The sequence below is a fragment of the Phyllobates terribilis genome, unplaced genomic scaffold, assembly GCF_046119375.1.
Source record: "Phyllobates terribilis strain yellow unplaced genomic scaffold, ASM4611937v1 Scaffold_12__6_contigs__length_324123572, whole genome shotgun sequence".
In the NCBI taxonomy this organism is placed as follows: Eukaryota; Metazoa; Chordata; class Amphibia; order Anura; family Dendrobatidae; genus Phyllobates; species Phyllobates terribilis.
The window spans coordinates 121,726,404-121,750,760 of record NW_027362772.1 but is presented as its reverse complement, the minus strand read 5'-3'; the positions used below and the strand labels follow the sequence as shown (position 1 = coordinate 121,750,760).

The 24,357-nt window shown below is 46.1% G+C and overlaps 1 protein-coding gene across 2 annotated transcripts in view; it reads right to left on the bottom strand.

The window, feature by feature from the left end:
• The window catches only part of CA11 (carbonic anhydrase 11), a 1,198,011-nt gene that overhangs the window by 18,364 nt on the left and 1,155,290 nt on the right, over window positions 1–24,357 (bottom strand). For both annotated transcript variants that reach the window (XM_073657763.1, XM_073657762.1), the window contains one exon: window positions 206–371. In XM_073657763.1, coding sequence (XP_073513864.1) covers window positions 206–371 — 166 coding nt within the window. The remainder of the gene's footprint in view (window positions 1–205; window positions 372–24,357) is intronic.

Sequence of the window (24,357 nt, the reverse complement as noted above, 5' to 3'; positions counted from 1 at the left end):
AGTCTCTAATGGTCACTTCAACTAGGCGACTGACTGCTGCAGCCAATAACTGGCCCCAGTGATCACGTGTCATAAAGAGTGACGTCTAATGCTAGCAATTGAATGCAGAGGTTATGCTACTGACTGAGTGGCAGAGGTTGCAATAGGTAAAAGATGGCTATTTTATCATTTTAATACATTTTCTGTACGTAGAATTTATTCATACCATGAAGTTTATAGTTTGCTCCTTTACATTTTCGTCCTGGCTTACTGAAATCAAGATTTCCTCTCAAGCCTCGATGGAAAAGTGGTTGCACTGGACGGAAGTTGTCACTCATACTTTGGAAGATATGTGATGGTTGGTTCTGGCTCAGAAGGCGAAGAGAGTGCATCTGTGTGTGAAATTAATAAAAATGTAACAAATGGTTACTAGAGTTAAAACACAAGAATGTAGTGAAGTTAAACTTGAACTTCAATGTATGTCATGTCTAGTTCTACATATTTTTGCAGTCTTTTTTTTTAATACTAGAGGTTACGACCATTCATTTTATTTCTATTTTAGGTTTTACCTGTTTACTGGCCAGTTTGAACATGCTCCTACACATTGCATGTATACCAACTTATACTCTAGTTCATTTTCTTTGGTTTTGCTTTAGTATGTGGACTCCCTTTCTTTTAGCTGGGCATTATGTTTCTATAGCTTCCCATTGCTGGGTGTCCACAGTTAGGCCCCGGTCTTGCTCGGCCCTTTTCCACATTGAGGTAATTTTTGACACATGGTAAGGTTTTAATACTAAAGGTTAGGACCGTCCTGACTGTGCAAACCTTGGTGCTAGTGGGATTGTTTTTCTGCTTTTTTTGATCAAAAACAGTAATTACTAAGTACCCTGTTATTTATATGCACTATTGCTTTTTACTTACAGTAGGGTATATGTTCATTTGTTTCTAGCTTAGGTCTTTCTGTTTAAGAAACAATACACTTGGTGCCTACCACATTGGGTTGTTCAATCTTCACGTGGATCAACACTGCAGATATGGGTTCATGTGCACACCAGGCATACTTGTTGCAGAAATATCTGTGACTATTTTATACACATGCTGAAGAAACAGGCCTATTCAGATGTTAGGAATACATTTTCAGTTGTAGAAATATCAGCAACAAATTCATCATGTGTGAACATTCCCTAATTGGTTTAAATAGGTGGAAATAAAAAAAGCTTTAGGTACTGTCATAGCCAGTTGAAAAAAGATTGATTGCTCTCAGTACTGATTAATTAAATTATTACTAAGACCAGTCAATCTTTTTTTAAATCGATGGAGTAATTATAATACTAATATTAGTACTCTCCGGTCCTCCCCACACGTACTCTCCAGTCCTCACAAAATCTATTTCTCTGCTCCACACTTGTACATTCTTCACCCAATCGCCCTCCAAGACTTCTCCTGAGTATACTTCATCCTCTCGAATTCTGTACCCCAACACATCCGATTATCCACCATATTTGGAACCTGTATAACACAACGGTCAAAATAGTAATTCCCAAAATGCAATAGAAACACAAAAGCTGCCACTAAATCGGTTCAGCTTCAAAAGGAAGATATAAAGCTAGTGAATTAAAATATAATATTTTATTGAAGTATACACATAAAAGATAACAAAAATATAAAAGAACACTTTAAAAAGCAGGAAGCTTCAAATTCCCTACGTCTGAGCTTACCCCAATGTGTGGTGATTGCACTTGGCCCAATGAATAAATATATAGGTACAACCCTGGAGGTAAGCACCATATGCAATATAACCATTACATCAATTAATGGCAAAGTTAGGTATCATAGAATAATATAAAGTGCCAGTGCATATAGAAACATCTTAATCCTAACTAATGCGTGAAAGAAGGGTAAATTGCAAGGTCACCATAAATCAGGTGGTGTACAGCAATACTTTGCAAACAACAAAACTGTCCCAAGATCCCTGTGTATATAATAAAAGTTGATTGAATAATGTAGGGAAATTGAGTAGCGGTATGCAAAGAGGTATAGAGATTATAGGCTCATACTCACACAAGATGGGAGCTTATAGGGAACCAATCCCGACGACGCCGTTTCGCAAGTGCTTCTTTATGTGTATACTTCAATAAAATATTATATTTTAATTCACTAGCTTACATCTTCCTTTTGAAGCTGAACCGATTTAGTGGCAGCTTTTGTGTTTCTATAATATTTGGAACCTTCAGATGGAACTTGAAAACCCATCTCTTCAAGAAAGATTACAGCCGGCAATGACCCTATTACCTCATCACCATCGGAGCTGCTGCAACCACCCAACCTACTGTGTCATTCCCTATAATTATGTAGACTGTAAGCCTGCAATGGCTGGGCCTTCTCTATCTCTGCACCATGCTGTCACTATTGGTTTGTTCATTGTAATTTATATCTGTGTTTTGCATGTAAACCCATTTTCACATGTACAGCACCCTGGAATCAATGGTGCTCTAAAAATAAATAATAATAATGTTATTTTTGAATTTCAGTGACAATATAAAGCTCTGCTCATGCCTGTCTCATAACAGATGCTCCAGTAAGAGCCTTCATTTCAGATTCTGTAAATCCAAAGATGGAAACTGGATGTCTCCATTACAGTCAAAAGATTCCATCAAGCATCATTGGCATCTCTCAAGTCAGTGATCCATTACTTCTATTACTTTCACTGTTTGGCTCAGGCAATGGAGCAGAACAACTAAAACAATCAATGCAGGTGTAAACAGAGCCTAACAACATGTATCTTGTGACTATTAAAGGGGTTGTTGACTACCCCAACTCAGTTACTGGTTTTGCCAAAAGTGTTAAAGGGCAATGCTTCTAAAGATCCTTGCATACTTTTTTTCTGCCAACTTGCATCTTGTTTTATGCCTTTCTGCTTCCCTTCTACCAGCTTTGCTGTCCGAGCCTTAAATTCCTTTTCATAATCTTTTGCTCCTTTCTGATAACTTTTCCAATGAGCTTCTGTGCTGGGCTGCAAGCCACCAGAGAGCAAACCCTCTGTAACTCTGCAAAACCCCTTCCTCTTCCTCTAGCATCACATAACCTTAGCATAATATCTTGCCTAGGACACTGTTGCTGGAGAGTCACTGATAGAGTTCATAGAAGTTACACAAAACAACAGAACACCAGCCCTGGCAATAAAGATTATCCCCCACTCCTCCTCAATGACTAATCATGTTCTAATGCAATGGCATGAATGGAGAACTATAAGTGTATGAGAGTATATAAATAATAGTGAGAATACAGCATGATGTACAGTACAGACCAAAAGTTTGGACACACCTTCTCATTTAAAGATTTTTCTGTATTTTCAAGACTATGAAAATTGTACATTCACACTGAAGGCATCAAAACTATGAATTAACACATGTGGAATTATATACTTAACAAAAAAGTGTGAAACAACTGAAAATATGTCTTATATTCTAGGTTCTTCAAAGTAGCCACCTTTTGCTTTGATGACTGCTTTGCACACTCTTGGCATTCTCTTGATGAGCTTCAAGAGGTAGTCACCGGAAATGGTCTTCCAACAATCTTGAAGGAGTTCCCAGAGATGCTTAGCACTTGTTGGCCCTTTAGCCTTCACTCTGCGGTCCAGCTCACCCCAAACCATCTCGATTGGGTTCAGGTCTGGTGACTGTGGAGGCTAGGTCATCTGGCGTAGCACCCCATCACTCTCTATCTTGGTCAAATAGCCCTTACACAGCCTGGAGGTGTGTTTGGGGTCATTTTCCTGTTGAAAAATAAATGATGGCCCAACTAAACGGAAACCGGATGGAATAGCATGCCGCTGCAAGATGCTGTGGTAGCCATGCTGGTTCAGTATGCCTTCAATTTTGAATAAATCCCCAACAGTTTCACCAGCAAAGCACCCCCACACCATCACACTTTCAAAGTTTTCCCAATTTTTCGCATTGACTGATCTTCATTTCTTAAAGTAATGATGGCCACTCGATTTTCTTTACTTAGCTGCTTTTTTCTTGCCATAATGCAAATTCGAACAGTCTATTCAATAGGACTATCAGCTGTGTATCCACCAGACTTCTGCACAACACAACTAATGGTCCCAACCCCATTTATTAGGCAAGAAATTCCACTTAATAAACCTGACAGGGCACACCTGTGAAGTGAAAACCATTTCCAGTGACTACCTCTTGAAGCTCATCAAGAGAATGCTAAGAGTGTGCAAAGCAGTCATCAAAGCAAAAGGTGGCTACTTTGAAGAACCTAGAATATAAGACATATTTTCAGTTGTTTCACACTTTTTTGTTAAGTATATAATTCCACATGTGTTAATTCATAGTTTTGATGACTTCAGTGTGAATGTACAATTTTCATAGTTATGAAAATACAGAAAAATCTTTAAATGAGAAGGTGTGTCCAAACTTTTGGTCTGTACTGTATATTACACATAGTATAGAACAGGATGTGTATACTGTACATGTATATACACTCTGCTGTATGCATATAGATAAGGGAAAGCTCTGGAGGGAGAAATGTGCAGGGAGTTGGGAGAACTGTATCTGCAGCTATATGCACAGAAGTAGAGAGTGAGCTCTGCTGAATAGATCCCCACCCACCCACACACCATGAATGTCACATGACTGTGATATATTAGATTCCAGAGCCAGGAAGTCAGAGAGAATCTAATGTGACATCACAGGAAGTCAGAGGATACTCAGCTAGAGGTCATGTGACCAGCGGAGCAGATCAGGTTACAGAAGGATTTGGGATATCAAAGTATTTTCAAAAGAGCATATAAATATGGCAGTTAAGTCACATAAATGGAAATTGTAAAGTAGTGGCCAACGCCGTTTAGAGCAGAGGTTAGTCTCAGTCTAATGCTGCTGACACACAGCACTTTAGCCTAATCTACATTACATAGAAGTAGATATTTTGTATGGTAAAAATAAAATGTATGATTTATATATAAATATATTGTTCACATTTAATGTCTAAATATATTATTATTAGTAGTAGTAGTAGTGGTAGTAGTAATTTATTTTAAAGTTCTATTAATTTCAGGGCACTGTACATATTAAAAATATAGAAACAGATTTGTGTCGTACATAAAGCACAGAATAAGTATTGTAAGGTAGCGCTATTCATCACACTGGGGGCACTCGCTTCACCGGGTTAATCCAAGCACACATGCAACGTTTTTCTGGTAATTCACAGTACAGCAGTTTATTACATCTCATAAACCGCTCATAACATAATCCATCTCAGTGGCTCGCCGACATGTTACACATAATATCCCTGAGACTTTCAAGTGACAGAAATGCCCACTTGGCTCCAGATACAGCCTTCAGCAAGGTAACAATATCAATGTCCACATCAAGCAGCGTTTTTACCTTTGCCAGGTCATAGCTGCTTCAGTCAGCTCGATTCTGCCACAGCTGTGGCTTTAAGGCTTCCCAGATGGGGATCTGGGCCATGTACCTTCAAAAGCTACTGGTATCTCAAACACAGGGGGATCCAGCCTCTGGCTTCCTGGCTAGTGGAGTCCCACACAGGGACCAGGCTTTCGCCCTCCAAGGCTACTGGTATCCTAAACACAGCGGGGTCCAGCCTCTGCCTTCCAGGCTTCACCAGGCCTCTCTTTCTAGGCCTCACCAGGCCACTCACTCTCTAGGCCTCACCAGGCCACTCTTTCTCTCCCTGTTTCAAAACAACCAGGGTTTCTATATCCTTTTGTGTAAACAGGACCTGTGATGATGTCACAGTCACGTGATCAGTCACCTGGGAGGGAGGTAAATGGTAAGCTAGAGCACACCCTCTGGACATTCTAGCAATGCAGCAATCCACTGCATTACATATCCCCCTCCCTCTGTTCAAACTTGTGGGGTTGAACACATAGCATACACAATTACATTATAACCCACGGTTCACACAGAGACCACGTACTTGACAATTACACTGCTCAGCCCCTGGAACATAAGTCATCGACATTATCCCATTCCTTAGGGACCTACCGTCTGTCATTGTCACTAACTTCGTCAAGTCTCATTTCCGAGTAGTAACCTTGTCAGACCTCCCCCGCTCCCAGCGGTCAGTCGTAACCTTGTCAGACCTCCCCCTCTCCCAGAGGTCAATATAACAGTGTGACTTACTTGCCCTTGTATCTACGGTCAGGTCTGACTTCGTGCTGTCCCGTATTCTATTGGGTCGTTTGTATGGGCCTCTCAGACCTGAGTTACTGGAGGTCTCACTACCTCTAAACCCACGCCCTCTATCCTCAGGACATCTTGAAAAGTCTCTAACCTCTACTGTAGCCTTCCTATTAATTGAAGGGCCCTTTCTCTGTCTGGTCTCACAATTTATAGATGGCTGCCATCTTCTGCTGCTCAGACGATGAGGTCTTTCCATTCGCAGTCTGGCGAAATTTAACTGTTCTACCTCTCGCAGGTAGGTCACTCGGTACTCCATCAGCATGCGTATATATGTAAGATTTTCTTCCTTTCCTACAGCGGAGAATGACACCATGCCGTCTTCATCTGGTATCCAGTCCTGATGATCACGTGGACTGCTTACTTTCATCACACCAGACTTCTTTACCATCATTTGCATGGCTTGGCCATTTCTCCCAATGAGCTTTCTTAACAGAGCATGAGGCACCTGGATGACTTCTTCCCGCAGACTTTGATCTTTTCTCATAAGCTCCAGTTGTCTAATGGCTTGTTCTGTCCTCAACCGGACACACCGCTTTGTGCGAACACATCGCCAGTGCATGTCATTTAGGATAGCCACCCTCTTCACTGTGACTTTGGTTGTGGACAGGACCACCAGCTGTTTAGCTTCTGAGGTCGAGTACACCTTACAGGCTCCCACGGCCTTCTTAAACTCTTCATGCACTGACTCTCTGGTGCATTCTTGTCTCAAATCTTCTGGTACATCTATAAGACACTTGTACCGAGACGTTTCTGACTCACCATTGGTCTCCAAATGATCATCTGGCTCAGGTTTCAGGGACAACTGACTTTCAGCTTCTTCACCCTGTATGCTTCCCCTGAGCAGACTCACAGCTATGAACTCAAGAATTCTCATCTTGACCACTCCCATTTAATACTTATTTTCTTTCAACACTCTCTCAGCTCTCCTCAGGTCCACCCTCTCATGGCCCAAAGGACTGAACGCAACTTGTTTGTCCTTCTCCAAGGAGGCCTCATTCACTGATTGGTACTTTGCCAGGCGACCTTTGAGCTCGACAACTTCTTTCTCTAGCTCAGCTATTCGCCTCTCAGCAGCCCATCTCTGAAGCTCTTCTGGCTTCAACTTATCCTTTATCAGCAGAATTTACTCAGAGCTCTCTGGCTCCATTGCACCCACTCGGCTCTCGACAGCCAGTCTCTCAAGCTTCTCTTGCTTCAAATGGGCTTGTAGCAACTCCTTGAGCTCCTTGATCTCGGCTCTCACATCCACCGAATCACCCAAGCTTGCATTATCCGAAGAGGCATTTGCTTCATACCTCCCTTCTTCGATGGACTCCTCCATCCTGCAGATTCTATCCTTAAGGCACGTCTCTGCCCTCTGGAGATCACCCCAGAACGTCTGCAGCTCCTTCACCTGAGCTTCCAGACCTGGGATCTTTCTGCGGAGATCATCATTCTCAGCGCGGGTGTCCTGTAGAGTAGTCTCAATCACTTGGCGCATGTGCTCTGTGTAACGGGTCTGGGAGGCGGAACCTCTGAGCTACTATACAAGGGGGCGGTCCTTGTAAGGAAGCGGGTGGTGACCAGGGAAGACGGGCGGGTAGTCACAGCAGGTGACCGGGACAGTCTCTGGGTAAACGGGCAGGTGGTCACAGCAAGTGACCGGGGCAGTCTCTGGGTGAACGGGCAGGAGGTCACAGCAAGTGACCGGGGCTGTCTCTGGGTGAACGGGCAGGAGGTCACAGCAAGTGACCGGGACAGTCTCTGGGTATAGGGTAGGTACGACCTGTGACGGCTGAGCCTCCAGGTAGGCTAGCAGGCAGATGACAGATGAGTGCTCCCAGGTGAGCAGGTGAGAGTCTCTGGATAAGCAGGTGGTCACAGCATGTGACGGCGGAGCCTCCAGGTAGGCTAACAGGTGGATGCAGATGAGTGCTCCCAGGTGAGCAGGCGAGAGTCTCTGGATAAGCAGGTGGTCACAGCAAGTGACGGCGGAGCCTCCAGGTAGGCTAACAGGCGGATGCAGATGAGTGCTCCCAGGTGAGCAGGCGAGAGTCTCTGGATAAGCAGGTGGTCACAGCATGTGACGGCGGAGCCTCCAGGTAGGCTAACAGACAGGTAGCAGGTGAGCGCTCCCAGGTGAGCGGGCAAGCTGGTCCATAGACAGACTGACAGGGGTAGGAAGGCAGACCGTCGGACCTCAGGCTAGCAAGCAGGTAGGAGGAATGTCAGGCAGGAAACAGACAGCAACTGGCAGGTTTCTGGCAGGTAACTGGCAGGTAACTGGCAACGGGACCTGAGGGCTGAAGCAGAGTAGTGAACAGTGCAACAACATTGCTCGGGCACCTCCATTTTGGAGGAGGTGCCTTATATATGGTGAAGTCCTCCGGCCATTGGCCGGGGACTCCTTAGGACGGCGCGCGCGGCCCCTTTAAGAGGGAGGGAGTGCGCGCGCGCGCGCCCTAAGCACAGTGACCGGGAAGGAGCTCGCGCTGCCAGCAGAGCGGGAGGAGGACGCCGGGCTCGGAGCAGAGGGGTGAGGGGAACAGCGTCCCTGCCTAGCAGAGGGCAGGGACGCCGGCGCTACAGTACCCCCCCCTTTAGGCCCCCCCTTTTTTAGGCCAGAGAGAAATTTAGCAAGGATGAGAGGGGCATGGATGTTCTCCCGGGGCTCCCACGTTCTCTCTTCAGGCCCAAACCCCTTCCAATCTACTAGAAAAAAGGTCTTCCCTCTTACCCTTTTGGTGGCCAGAATGTTCTCTACCTCAAATTCGTTTTCACCGGAAACCGGAGCAGGAGGCGTACCTGTAGACTTGGAAAAAGAGTTAAGTACCACGGGTTTGAGGAGAGATACATGGAAGGAGTTAGGGATCCGCAAGTTGGCCGGGAGTTTCAATTTATAGGCCACCGGGTTGATCTGACTGATGACCTCCAGAGGACCGATGAACCGAGGCCCTAACTTATAGGAAGGAATCTTGAGCCGGACATACTTGGACGAGAGCCAGACCTTATCCCCTGGACGGAATTGAGGAGGATCCAGACGTTTTTTGTCAGCATGTCTTTTCATACGCTCGGATGACAGAAGGAGTGCGGATCGGGTACTCTCCCATATGGAGGAAAATTTGTTAACAAGAGATTCCGCAGCCGGATTGTCCACCGAGGTGGAGACGGGAAATGGGATCCGAGGATGCTGACCGAAGACAACAAAAAACGGGGATTTGGAGGAAGATTCGCTCTCGTGATTGTTGTAAGAAAATTCGGCCCATGGCAGGAGATCCACCCAGTCTGAATGGTGGGCATTAACGAAGTGCCGGAGGTAACTGGTCAGGTTCTGATTGATCCGCTCCACTTGACCATTAGACTGTGGATGGTAAGCGGAGGAGAAGTCCAGGGTGACGTCTAGCAGTTTACAAGTGGCTCTCCAGAAGCGTGAGGTGAACTGTACCCCACGATCCGACACTATGTGGAGGGGCAGTCCATGAAGACGGAAGATGTGGCGGATAAAGTCTTTAGCCAGCTCGGGTGCAGACGGGAGGCCTGGCAGGGGAACCAAATGAGCCATCTTGGAAAAGCGGTCAGCGACCACCCAAATGACCGTACAACCGGCAGAGACGGGGAGATCAGTTATAAAGTCCATTGCTATATGCTGCCAGGGGGCAGCAGGTACTGGGAGCGGAAGGAGGCGACCGGCTGGCAGATGTCTCGGAACCTTGTTGCGGGCGCAGGACACACAGGCAGAAACAAAGTCTATTACGTCCTTGTGCAGGGTAGGCCACCAGTAGTGCCGGGTAATAAGCTGGAGGGTCTTTTTCTGACCGGCGTGGCCAGCTAGTTTAGACGAGTGACCCCAGTGTAGGATCTTCTCCCGATCAGGTACTGATACGAGCGTCTTACCGGGAGGGAGACGATTTAGACTCATGGGAGCCACCTGCATTACTCTGGCGGGATCGATGATGTGTTTCGGTTCTTCCTCGAGATCAGACACCATAAAGGATCGGGATAAGGCGTCCGCCTTGATGTTTTTGTCAGCCGGGCGAAAATGAAGAATAAAATCAAAGCGAGCAAAAAACAAGGACCACCGGGCTTGGCGTGGGTTAAGTCTCTGGGCATGCTGGAGGTAAGCCAAGTTCTTGTGGTCAGTGTAAATTATTACCGGGTGAAGAGCCCCTTCGAGCAGGTAACGCCACTCCTCCAATGCCAGCTTGATGGCCAATAATTCTCGATCTCCTATGGAATAGTTGCGCTCAGAAGAGGAGAAGAGTTTGGAGAAGAAGCCACAAGTTACCATTCTCCCGGAAGACGATTTTTGGGTAAGTACCGCTCCGGCTCCAGAGGAGGAGGCGTCAACCTCCAGGAAGAACTGCTTGTTGCCATCAGGGCGATGCAGCACCGGGGCGGAAGAGAAGGCCTGTTTTAAGGAAAGAAAGGCCTCCTCTGCTTCGGTCGGCCACTCTGTGGGATTATTGCCCTTACGGGTGAGCGCGGAAATTGGGGCAGTCCGGGAAGAGAAGTGCGGTATGAAGAGGCGGTAGTAGTTGGCGAAGCCCAGGAACCGCTGAATGGCCTTCAACCCCTCCGGTCGAGGCCACTTCTCGATGGCAGACAGTTTCTCAGGATCCATTCGTAGGCCGGTCTGAGAAATTATGTAGCCCAAAAACGGAAGCGAGGTCTGCTCAAAGAGGCACTTCTCATATTTAGCGAAGATGTGGTTCTGCCTGAGCCTGAGCAGGACCTGACGAACATCCCTCCGGTGAGTCTGGAGATCCGGAGAGAAGACCAAGATGTTGTCCAGGTACACCACCACGCAGGAGTAGAGAAGGTCCCGGAAGATGTCATTGACCAACTCTTGAAAGACGGCGGGAGCGTTACAGAGACCGAAGGGCATTACCAGATATTCGTAGTGGCCGTCCCGGGTGTTGAATGCCGTCTTCCATTCATCCCCCTGACGGATACGGACCAGGTTGTACGCCCCACGAAGGTCCAGTTTGGTGAAAATTCTAGCCCCCCTCAGACGATCAAATAATTCCGGAATGAGCGGAAGGGGGTACTTATTCTTCACCGTGATCTGGTTTAGGCCTCTATAGTCTATGCAGGGACGGAGAGAGCCGTCCTTCTTTTTAACAAAGAAGAAGCCTGCTCCCGCCGGGGAGGTAGATTTCCGGATAAATCCCCGGGCCAGATTCTCCTCAATATACTCGGACATAGACCGGGTCTCAGCAGCGGACAATGGGTAAATACGCCCACGGGGAGGAGTAGTACCGGGTAACAGGTCGATAGGGCAGTCGTATGGTCTATGAGGGGGTAGTGTCTCTGCCTCCTTTTTATTAAAGACATCAGCATATGACCAATAAGGAATCGGAAGTCTAGGTAGATTAGCTGGGGTAGGAGAAGGACGGACGGGATGGACGGGAACCAGACAAGACCTATGACAGTCCTGTCCCCAGCGAAGGACTTCTCCGGTCTGCCAGTCAAGCACGGGTGCATGTCTCTGGAGCCAAGGTAGGCCTAGCAAGAGGGTGTGAGAGAGTCCAGGCAGAACATGAAAGGAGATACTCTCAGAATGCAGTATTCCCACCTGTAGAGTAATGGATTCGGTGATGAGTTGGATGGGACGTGGTAAGAGGCCCCAATCCACGGCAGCAACAGACAAGGGTACAGCCAGAGGTTTGGTAGGGATGCGGTATTTCTCTACCAGGGACCGTGAAATAAGATTCCCGGCTGCTCCAGAGTCAAGTTGGGCTAGTTCGAAATAACGGTTCTCCCCGCAGACGATTGAGACTGACAGCAGCAGAGATGGAGAGGATTTATTCTTGTCTAGGTCGACCTCTCTGAGCGAACCTAGACACAGGCGTTTCCCGACCTCTCCAGGCAGGTACGGATCGGGTGCTCCTTACTGCCACAGTAGATGCAGATCCCCTCGGCACGGCGTAAGTCCTGACGGGTTTTGACCATCTTGGTCTGGTCGACCTGGCTCAGGAGGGTGTACCTGGGGAGAAACGGAGCGACTATACAAGGGGGCGGTCCTTGTAAGGAGGCGGGTGGTGACCAGGGAAGACGGGCAGGTAGTCACAGCAGGTGACCGGGACAGTCTCTGGGTAAACAGGCAGGTGGTCACGGCAAGTGACCGGGACAGACTCTGGGTAAACGGGCAGGAGGTCACAGCAAGTGACCGGGGCAGTCTCTGGGTGAACGGGCAGGAGGTCACAGCAAGTGACCGGGGCAGTCTCTGGGTGAACGGGCAGGAGGTCACAGCAAGTGACCGGGACAGTGTCTGGGTATAGGGTAGGTACGACCTGTGACGGCTGAGCCTCCAGGTAGGCTAGCAGGCGGATGACAGATGAGTGCTCCCAGGTGAGCAGGCGAGAGTCTCTGGATAAGCAGGTGGTCACAGCATGTGACGGCGGAGCCTCCAGGTAGGCTAACAGGCGGATGCAGATGAGTGCTCCCAGGTGAGCAGGCGAGAGTCTCTGGATAAGCAGGTGGTCACAGCAAGTGACGGCGGAGCCTCCAGGTAGGCTAACAGACCGGTAGCAGGTGAGCGCTCCCAGGTGAGCGGGCAAGCTGGTCCATAGACAGACTGACAGGGGTAGGAAGGCAGACCGTCGGACCTCAGGCTAGCAAGCAGGTAGGAGGAATGTCAGGCAGGAAACAGACAGCAACTGGCAGGTTTCTGGCAGGTAACTGGCAGGTAACTGGCAACGGGACCTGAGGGCTGAAGCAGAGTAGTGAACAGTGCAACAACATTGCTCGGGCACCTCCATTTTGGAGGAGGTGCCTTATATATGGTGAAGTCCTCCGGCCATTGGCCGGGGACTCCTTAGGACGGCGCGCGCGGCCCCTTCAAGAGGGAGGGAGCGCGCGTGCGCGCCCTAAGCACAGTGGCCGGGAAGGAGCACGCGCTGCCAGCAGAGCGGGAGGAGGATGCCGGGCTCGGAGCAGAGGGGTGAGGGGAACAGCGTCCCTGCCTAGCAGAGGGCAGGGACGCCGGCGCTACACTCTGCATCAGTTTTATCATCCTCTAGTTTTTCCTTAACCTTGAGGAGATCCTCATAGTCTCTCTTGATTTGTTGCAGTTCCCTATTAAACTTTTCATGCCTCTTTTCTGCCTCACGGTCGTGACCAGACACTTCATCTTTTATTGCCTCTTTCAGGGGGGATAGCTCCCGGTCTCGCTGGTACAGAGAGTCCACCAGCCGCTCCTTCTCCTGCATTAGAGGCTTTACTTGGTCCTGGAATTGCTGCAGCTCCCTCATGAGTTCACCAAACTCCTTCTTGGAGTCACACAGCTCCCGGTTGAACTGTTTGCGCAGTCGTACTAGGTTTTGCTCTCGTCCAGAAACTTCATCCTGCAGCACCTCTTTTAAGGCAGACAGCTCCCTATCCCTCTGGTGTAGTCCTTCATCCAGCTTTTGCTTCACCTGCATCAGCTCTAAGTGTACCAGGGAGAACCGGTCTTTCAACTCGCACAGCTCATTTTCAAACTCCGCTTTGTCAAGCTCCAACTGAAAAACCTCCTCTTTATTTTTCTGGAACTTTTCCTTCCAATTGTTGACTTCCTTGCTGCTTTCCTCCAGTTCTCGCTGTAAGTTCCTCACAACCTGGTTTATTATCTGCCGTTCAGACTCCAGGTTCAGCTGGTTTGAGGACACGTTCTCCAGGTTTTTCCTTAGTTGCTGCACATCACTCTTATACTGCTGCCTGATAAGCTCCAGCTCTTGGTCATGACTGGCCGACTCCTCTTTCAGGGCTGTCGGATCCTGATCCTTCTGTCTCAGTACTGTACCGGAGGTTACCACTGGCAACGTCACCTCCTCTTCTGCTTCTAAAGGAGGATCCACACTCAGAATAAAAGCACACAGCATTGCACTTTCTTTATTTGCCCTTTCAGCAAAGGCCACAGGAGCAGCTTTTCTGTGGCCCTTGCGCCGTCGACGACGAGAGGGGTACTTTCTCACCTCATCTAGCTCCTCCTGACTGAACTCTCTTTCTACTTTCGCAGTGTCACCATCAGCTATGGGGTCTGTGTCATTCCCCATGGTGTGGTGGACCAACAAGTCACCTCCCACTTTGACGTCAACCCCTTCTACTGGAGCTACCCCGTTATCAACGGTTCAATTGTCATTTTTAGGCGGTACCAACCCACAACCAGTAACCAATTTTGGTTTTCTATACTCTACGCTCTTTTGAAACTCCGCCCCCTTTTGAGACTCTGCCCCCTTTTGGACACCCACACCTGTAGGGGGATTTTTACAACAAAAACAGGCAATAGTCTTAGGACCAAGTTCACAACATCTCTTACCACCTCCCCGGGCAATCTGGGACGATACCGGCGCCCCAGGAGAACTCACAGAATGGTCCTCTGCCGCCATTCTGTCCAACAGCTTCTGCCGTTCCCGCAGCAATTCCTGATGTCGTTTCTCAAATGCTTGCTGCGAGTCCTGTTGCTGTTTCTCAAATGTCTGCTGCTGCGCTTTTGACAGGCACTTTAATCGCTCAATAGCTTCAGTCTCATTTGCTGCTCCTTTCACAGCCATCTTTATCAGCCCCTGCATTTCTTCAGTACATTCCATTATGCCGAAGAGCGATTGCACCCGGTCATCCAACCATTTCTCGATTTCGTCTGGGGATACTGCTCCATTCATAGCTATCGCGGTACACTGTTCACACTAGACACTTCACACCGCTCTCCCCGGAAAATTTTCGTGGCCCCACCAAGCCACAGCAACCAGGTTTGAGTGTGACGACAATTTTCGCAACCCTGCCGAGTTACAGCAAGATGCTTTTAATCTTTGTGACCCCGCCGAGCCACAGCAAATCAGGTTTGAGTGCGACGACAATTTTCGTAACCCCGCCGAGTTACAGCCAGATGCTTTAATCTTCGTGACCCCGCCGAGCCACAGCAAGATGCTTGCATCCACAATCGTCGTCCTGTGCCGTTACCCCTAGCAACCAGGCTGCCGTTGCCCGCATTCTCCAACCACATGTAAGGTAGCGCTATTCATCATTCTGGGGGGCACTCCCTTCACCGGGTCAATCCAAGCACACGTGCAACATATTTCCGGTAATTCACAGTACATCAGTTTATTACATCTCATAAACCGCTCATAACATAGTCCATCTCAGTGGCTCGCCGACATGTTACACATAATATCTCAGAGCCTTTCTAGTGACAGACATGCCCACTTGGCTCCAGATACAGCCTTCAGTAAGGTAACAATATCAATGTCCACATCAAGCTGCGTTTTTACCTTTGCCGGGTCGTAGCTGCTTCAGTCAGCTCGATTCTGCCACAGCTGTGGCTTTAAAGCTTCGCAGATGGGGCCTCCAGGCCATGTACCTTCAAATGCTACTGGTATCTCTAACACAGGGGGATCCAGCCTCTGCCTTCCAGGCTAGTGGAGTCCCACACAGGGACCAGGCCTCTCGTCCTCCAAGGCTACTGGTATCCTAAACACAGGGGGATCCAGCCTCTGCCTTCCAGGCTTCACCAGGCCTCTCTTTCTAGGCCTCACAAGGCCACTCACTCTCTAGGCCTCACCAGGCCACCCTTTCTCTCCCTGTTTCAAAACTACCAGGGTTTATATATCCTTTTGTGCACACAGGACCTGTGATGATGTCACAGTCACGTGATCAGTCACCTAAGGGGGAGGTAAATGGTCAGCTAGAGCACACCCCCTGGACATTCTAGCAATGCAGCAAGCTGCTGCATTATAGTATATAACACAATGTAGAAAACAAGTACAAAAACCATAACTTGAATGGGTGACAGACTGGTACATAAAGAGAAAGCAACCTGCCAGATAGACCTTACAATCTACGATACAATACTTACAAATTGCATAATAATCTTTTAAGGGGAATGTTCATGTTTCAAAGTTATCCTATCAATTGGATTGGGGATAGCTTTTTAATCACTGAGGATCCTACCGCTAGGGTCATCCTGAGATATCCTGAGGATCAGAACTCTGAAGAAAACTCCAGTGTTAATGTAGTGGGTTTAAATGTGCATGGTCTCTCCATTCATTGCTACAGAAGTGTTGAAGAGCAACCTAGTATTGTGCTAAGCAATATCTGGCCCTCCTATTAAGAGTGAATGGAGCAGGAGTGAGCTTGATTGACCTTCTACTCCATTCAGATGGGACTCTTCATATCAAAGTTTTCAGGATCAGTAGGCTCCAGCAGTCAGATCCCCTGTGATCGAACAGATATTATATAAGGGGGAACTTTAAAACTTGAGAATATTTCTTTAACATATTAGATAAATAATCCAATTTAATAATTTGAAAATGACTTTGACATAAGTAATTATCAGTATAACATGTCTTGTAATCATAGAAGCTGACTGTGACGCCTGTGTCAGTGCCTGCCCTTCCTGTCTTTGCTTCTGTCGCCAGACGGCGCCATGCTATTGTTTTGGATGACACAGAGCGACAGCTCTTGTTCCATGTCTCCCTGTACTTGTATTTCTGTTTAAACTGGGAGATCAGGAGTTCATTTTTACATGTTTACTGTCTTCTGTTTGGCCTGGGCGAGGCTGCAGGCTATTTAAGCTCCTGAAACCTGCTGTCCACTGTCAGTTATAATTTGGATTGCTCCAAGAGAACTTCTCAGTATCCTGTAGTATTCTTGATTTTGAACTCGGCTAATCTTTTGATTATTCTTTTACTTTGTGATTTTGTCCCTGAACTGACCTCTTGGTTCTGACCCAGCTATAGGACTTTTCTACTTGACAGCCTGCACCACCAAATAACAGCTAACTTTGTGGCCCCAGCCTGGGGGACCCTGTTACTTCCAATTTCCTGTATAGTGGATAAAGGCTGTGAAGGCCAGTGCAACCCCTGGGATCTGGAAAACGGAGTAGCTAGTGACCATGATCAGTGCTCACTCACTTTTTACAGCATGGAACACTATGTCCATTCCATTTTGATCTACATTTGTAATATGAGCACTAGCTGACTGGTTGCAGGATTTGTCTTCATGAAATCGGAATATTTTTTTGCATTAGTTGTAAACAAAATTCTTGCAGAAGCATTAAATAAAATAATGACACATTTGCATAATCCCCAAGCATTAAGTTTACCTACATATTAAACCTGTATCTCCTTTTTTTCATACACAACCACTAAGTATCTCTGAGCTACTGGCAGTCATTTGTGTGCTGCTCTGAATGATAATGAAATTCTGGAAAAAAAAAGTATCTATACCCATAAGTTTGTATGCTACAAAATCACGAAGCATCATCTTATTGTTCTATCTCTCAGACACTGCAGAAGGGTGCATAACAAGCAACAAATCTGCCATCTATTTCCCAGCTTAACAACACAACAGCCCAGGGGTGAAATTCTCTCAAATGAAGTACAGATGCTATATTGAGCCACCGCCAGTGAAGTACAGCAGGTTGATTGTCATTCAGTGCGCCACATTGCTATTTACTAATGACATGACTTCTGACAGCTCAGGATTCTGGGCTCTCTTCTATCCCTATGTTAATTATGCATATTCCAGTAATTCTGCAATATGTTTTTCACAACACATCCAGAATAGTTTTGTGAATGTTGATGTGTTTTAAAGGGTGATGATTCTGTTACCCGTTTACCATATTCCCACAGCTACACTTAACGCAAAACTGTTATGTATTTATCCGTAACTGCACATAATTAAATATAAATAAAACACTTTCAATATCTTCTGCATATCCTTAATTTTTTTTGCTTTGCGCTGTGTTTTTATTGTATTCATGCCATTTCTATGGCTTCGATAATCATTTTTATGTCCGTTCGGTAATTGTATAAAATTTTCTCTCACTATGGTAACTGTAGTTACTAAGGATTACAGTTTAGAAAAGTAGTGCAGGTGCAAGAGGTGGAAGCTTGCATGAAACAGCTGAGTGCAAATGGGAGGTAAATCTCGCTTTTGGCTCCTACATTCCACTAAAAAGTCATGCTGAACTTAGCAAGGGTTTTCAGCATTTTCTGTGCTCTGCAGATTGTTCCCTGTGTCAGTTCCCCCTGACTGCTATATAAATATACCGTATCACACTGATGCAGATACTGAATAAACTCACTTTTTGGCCTCAGGCACTAGTCAAGCTTTAGCACACATTTAACTAGAAAGTTGCTTATTTGTCATGTTCCAGTCTGGATTAACCAGTTGTCATTTCACATAAACACTGTACTGTGCTAATAAGTGCTACATATGAACAAAGGCTCTATCTTTTAATAAGGAACATGCCCTGCTTATGATTTACATAGAGAATCCAGCACAATACTGCTATATATATATAATTTCTTCATATTTCCTAGGATTTTAATACAAGTGATATCTTCTATCTGTATGTTAGGAATTAATTGGCATGTTGCCTTTACCTGCAATGGTCCCGCACATAAGATTTATACTCGATAGGTCCATAAACATTTGGAATTATAGGAAATATTTTTACACATCTTATATCTAGTCCATCCCAAGTGTCACAGATCACAATGATACGCACAGGTGAAAAGTAGTTTAACGCTATATGTTAATGGATCTAGGCATAGAGTTTATATTTATTAGGGCTCGCTCACACTGGGGTATAATGCAAAGGAGTTCATTTTAGGAGAAAAAAATGCTGCAATTGGCAGTGTATCTTGCACGGCGTGCACCCATTCAAGTCAATGGGTGCTTGCAAAACATCGGACTGCACTCGGATGTCATCCCAGTGCAGTTCGATATATATGCTGAGACAGACAATGGAGAAGATGGAGAGATTAATCTCTCCTTCTCCTCACCTGTGATCTGATTCTCGCATGCGAGAGGATCGGATCCGAGTAGCATAACACTCGCTCACGCTCACAGCAGGGTTTGAGTCGAGTGTCATTAGCATATCCCATCCGATGCTCTCACATCAGATTCTACACGCTAATGTGACCCGGCCTTAAAATCATGACCACCAATATATTTTTATTTTCTTCAAGAATATAGATGGCGACAACATTGAACATAAGTATATTGTAAACTGTCATCAATAGTTTATGCCAAGCAACATTATTTGGTAATGTTTAGTAGACATTCATTATACTACCATTTTACAGTGCCCTTATTTTTTAATCATTTTTTATTTAAATTTTATCAAAAGTTTTTATGTTTTCCAATATTAAACCAACACAATTTAATAAAAAAAACTTAAAAAAAAGCAACAAAATAGTTATGAACATTTGCTTATGAAAGATAAAAACAAAAGAGATGAATACTACCTTTTAAACACCTCCCATATATAGAGAGAGTATGAGGGTTTGTGTATGGGAAGAAAAGGGGAGTTGTTACAGCAACTCCTTTACATAGGCCAGTCATAATCTGCCTGGGTTGCAGGTTTGGCATATTGTGCAACCTTTGTTTGGTGCGCTCAACACAGTGGAAATTCCTGGGGCCCAATAAAGTTTCTGTACCAGTAGCAAAGCTTAAAGCTTGGTTTTTCCCTTGATGCACCAGTCCATGGGCCCAGGCTGCAACGGCAGGACATAGGAGTCGAGGCAAATAATATAGTTGTTCCTTTTTTCCATAGCCCATCTATCAATTTAGCACCTGCTTCCTTCCATGACTGGCGTTACTCTTTAGAGACTTTCTGCTGTGTGGAGCATAGTTTTGTGATTGGAGGGACCGGTTGATGATTTTCTGCAGGTTGATCCTGGGTTTGCACGGAATTTAGCTGTTTGGTCTGCTGCCGCGTAACAGCCATGGACATGGATGTCGGAAGAACAGCTGCTTGCTTAGCATGGAGATCAGCAAGTGTATTACCTCTTGCTTCAGGGGCATCTGGCCGGGTATGAGCTTTTACCTTTACGACAGCTAACTGTCTTGGTAGTTGCACCGCTTCCATCAATTGTCTGACACTTTCAGCATTTTTCACAGGAGAACCAGCAGTCGTGACAAAGCCTCTCCTTGCCCAGATCTCCACAAAGTCATGTACAATCCCAAAGGCGTATTTCGAGTCAGTAAATATATTCACACGTTTTCCTTAGGCCTGTTGACAAGCAGCAATCAGAGCTTTGAGCTATCCTTCCTGTGCTGACATACTGGGAGGTAAGGCTGCAGCCTCTACCAATGTATCTTCAATTGTGACAGCATATCCAGTATGAAACCTGCAAGAGGTATCAGCATATCTGGATCCATCCGCATATAACGTAAGTTCTGGGTCATCCAAGGGTACTTCCCCCACTAAAACAAGTGGAGTTGACTCCGCAGTAATTTGTTCCAGACAATCATGTGGTGGAGCCTCTTACCCCTCTCTTTCAGGTGCTGGTAGCTGGGTGGCCGGGTTGATGGTGGTGCACCGGTGTAATTTCACATTTTCTGGCAAGATCAACGTACACTCCAGCCGCAAGTGTCGCTGTGTGGACAGATGTTTAGGTTGCAGTAAAGCCAAAACAGCCGCAATATCGTGTGGAACATAAATATGAGTCTCATGTCCAAGGATGATGTCCGCCGTTTTTTCAAGTAACTGCTGTGTGGCGTGAACCGCTTGTAGACAGCTCGGGGAGGCTCTGGCTACCGGGTCCAGACGTGCTGAGTAATAACCGACCGGGCGCTGCTCTGCTTTGTACAGTGTCTCTGAGTGAGTACCCCGGCTGCATGCCCTCCCATCTCGGAGACATACAAATGGAAAGGTTGAGCATAATCTGGGTTTCCAAGGGCAGGGGCTGTCATTATCCTTGATTTTAATTGCTCAACGGCTTGTTGCAGCAGTTCTTGTTTTTTACATCAGCCAGAGTGTCTTCTTTTAGTGCATCATATAGGGGTTGCATCAGAGGTGAGGCGTCTGGGATCCATTGTCTGCAATATGTACATAGTCCGAGGAACCGTTGCAGCTCTATGGGATCTTTTGGGAATGGTAGTAGGTAGATGGCCGTCTTTCTTTCTTCTGTGAGATGTCTGGCACCCTGAGCAAGGCAGTGGCCTAAGAAAACCACTTGACTGAGGCAAAACTGAAGTTTCAAGGCTGTGACTTGACAATTCAGTTTTGCTAGATGCTTGAGGAGGCCCTGATGGACACTTCCTCCTTGGGGGCACACAAAAGAAGATCATCAACGTATTGTAATAGTACTACCTCAGAGTTGTCCAGCTGCCACGGCAGCAGACAGCTAGACATGTTCTTTGCAAACTGATTAGGGCTATTCTGCTCTCCCTGCGGCATCACCGTCCAAGTCAATTGCCTGCCCTGATATGTAAATGCAAACAGAAACTGACAGTCTTTATGTAGTGGAATGCTGAAAAAGGCGTTTGCTAAATCAATTACTGTAAACCAGGCTGCGGTAGATGGTATTTGTGAGAGAAGTGTATGTGGGTTAGGCATCACAGGAGTTTCCAAGACTGTCGCTGCATTTCCAAGACTGTCGCTGCATTTACTGGCCTCAAATCCTGCACCAATCGATTAGCGGGCAGCTGCCCCAGTTGGGATTTTTTCCTTACGGGAAACAACGGCTTATTGCATGAGGAGAAGCAGGGGATTAGTGCACCTTGCTCTAACAAGGTCTGAATTTGCTGGTGTAGACCTTGTCCTTGTGCATGTGTGAGCGGGTACTGGCAAACCTTGGGATAGGGTGCTCCGGGATTGAGGTACACCTGTATTGGTTCTACCGGCAATCTCCCAATGTCGTCTGGGCCTTGCGACAACAGATGAGAAGGGATTTCCTCTGTGTATGGGGCTAACCTGAGATCTTTTGGGAGATTTCCAATCGTATCTGATATGTTAATCATAACCGTGGGTAGCGCCCGTAAGATGCAGACCTCCTCTATATGTGCATCAGAGTTTGGATCCTTTATAGTAAGGATCATCTTACCATTGTCCTGGTATTGAATTCGGGATGGGAATTTAGACAAGAGGTCTGCCCCTAAAAGATTCACCGGGCAGGTCGGGGATATGACAAATTGTGCCATTACTTCCGGGAATGGGCCAATTGGAATAGGTTTGGTGAGAGTGTATTTGTTAGGTCTGCCATCTACACCGATCAATATTAGATTGTCGTTAGAAAATTGGACTGGAAGACCCTGGGGCAGTTCAGTGGATTTTAGAATGGAGTTGGCTGCCCCAGTGTCTACCATGAACTTCACCAGATTTCCTCCTACTTGGAGAATGACAGATGAACAGAGCCCGGGGGTGGTTACGGGCGTCACGATGGCAGACTCTGGTTGGCCTCCATTTCAGAAAGGACGGTCTTGAGGGACATTTTCTTGTGAGTCTCGTGGGCTGGGCGTCCTATTTCTAGATAGAGGGGCTTGGGCGGTGCACTGGCTAGCAGGGGTGTGACAGTCCCTTTGAAAGTGTCCTGTCCGGCCACACCTCCAACACTGAAGACGGGAATTCACTTCTGGTCTTTTCCCGGGATACATTACTCGCTGATCAGGTACCGCCATGGGGTAATAGTGGGGCTGTAAGGGAGGACACTGTGTTGCGAGTACTGTGGGTGCCGCAACTGCCACTGCAGCGGGTTTGGATTTAGGCTTAACCGCAGAAGTGGTCCGGGCGACACTTTTATGGAAGCTTTTTGCTACCTTTAGGGCATCTCCTGGGGTGGCTGACTCAACATCTGGTCATACAGCCAATATCGCGTCCTTGATCTCAGTCCGTAACCCCTGGATAAAGGCGGATACTAACAGCTGGCAATGAGTTTTAGTATGTAAGGAGAACCCAAGGTCCTTATTGACCTGCATAAGGCACCCATAAAACTTCTCAGCTGACTCTCCCTTCTCTTGAGTGACATCTGTGCGGGTAGTGGATTGATCAGCCAACTTATCCTGAGCCCATATTTTAAGGGCTTGACAGAAGTCAACCCCACTCTCATACATATTGGCGTCTAATGCTCTATTATATGGGATAGCAGCCTCTACCATGGGATAATATCCTTGTAAAGGGCATATCGATATTCATGCTATAGTTACTTTTATAGTTACTTCATTTTTGATTGCTTGCTTCTAAAATCATGTTATTATTACTCCTTGCATAGTATACATTCTTTTATTCTTTTCTCCTGCTTCACATGCAATTTTCTCACAAGAACCTTTTCTCTCAAGAACATTCTATGAAATACCCTGCTCCTGTTATCTAACTAGTCTGAGCTGGGTTGTATAACATTGTAACTTTCCATCATGTGCCAAACTAACGATAATATGACCATATGTGTGTTTCCGTAATAATTGTACTAACACTGGTTTAAGCCTGTAGTATGGCTGTAGGTGATTGGCTAGTAATATACTCAAAACAATATATAATGCTAAGTAAAATAAACGGGATTAGAGATTCTACGAATCCTCCGATACAGAGCTCTGCCTCCGTCTGGTTCCCTTATTGCAATCAACCTTGTAACATAATAATTTGACACTCGCTTGGTCAACCGCGAAGGGTCATTGCTGCCCTCCCTCAACATTACCCATGTTCTCCAAGTCAGATCCAAATTCTCTTTCAAGGCTGAATTACTTGTGGCAGCCTGTCTGATTAGTGTCTATTTATACATGTTCAACCAAAATGTCCAAATCTTTAAAAATTGGTCATGTTGCCATATAGCCCAACTATACAATTCATCTGACAGATTTGGTTGGCTGCCTAACTCTATTCCCTATTTAAATGAGGCTGTGTTTGCAGGCAAAAGTATCAAGGCCTTAACAGCAGCTATCAGGTGGACAATGCAGTTGCCTCATCGCAAGTTGTTCTTGATCAAATTTAGTAAGGTCTATCAGCACAGTTAAAGCATGAATTTAGAGTTGCCAGATATTGTGCTTAGATTTCTTCCTGGACAATTTCTTGTTTTTATTCAGATTTTGGCTCAGCTTTTACTCAGACTACACCTTTCTCTGTGAGTTCTACTGATCCTGATCTTAGCCCGTCTAACCTCGCTTTGATTCATCTCTTGGTACTCGACCCTAAATATTCCTCTGAATAATTTTTGCCTTATAATTCTATCCCTGCATTTGTCCATCTAGTTACTGACTTTCCCTGCTCAAACTGGCTCCTTCCAGCAGCTGTTCCATGGATGTAACTTCAGTAAGTTATTTCCTAAAACTTGGAGGCTTGCTCACAGAGGTATATGTCATTTTCCGAGACTGCAATTTTTATTTTCCATCCATGGAGATGTGTGAGCTGTTTTTTTGCAGAGTAGACTGAGTTTACTGATACCAATTGGGGATAGACACAATGTTTTGATTAATTCTTATT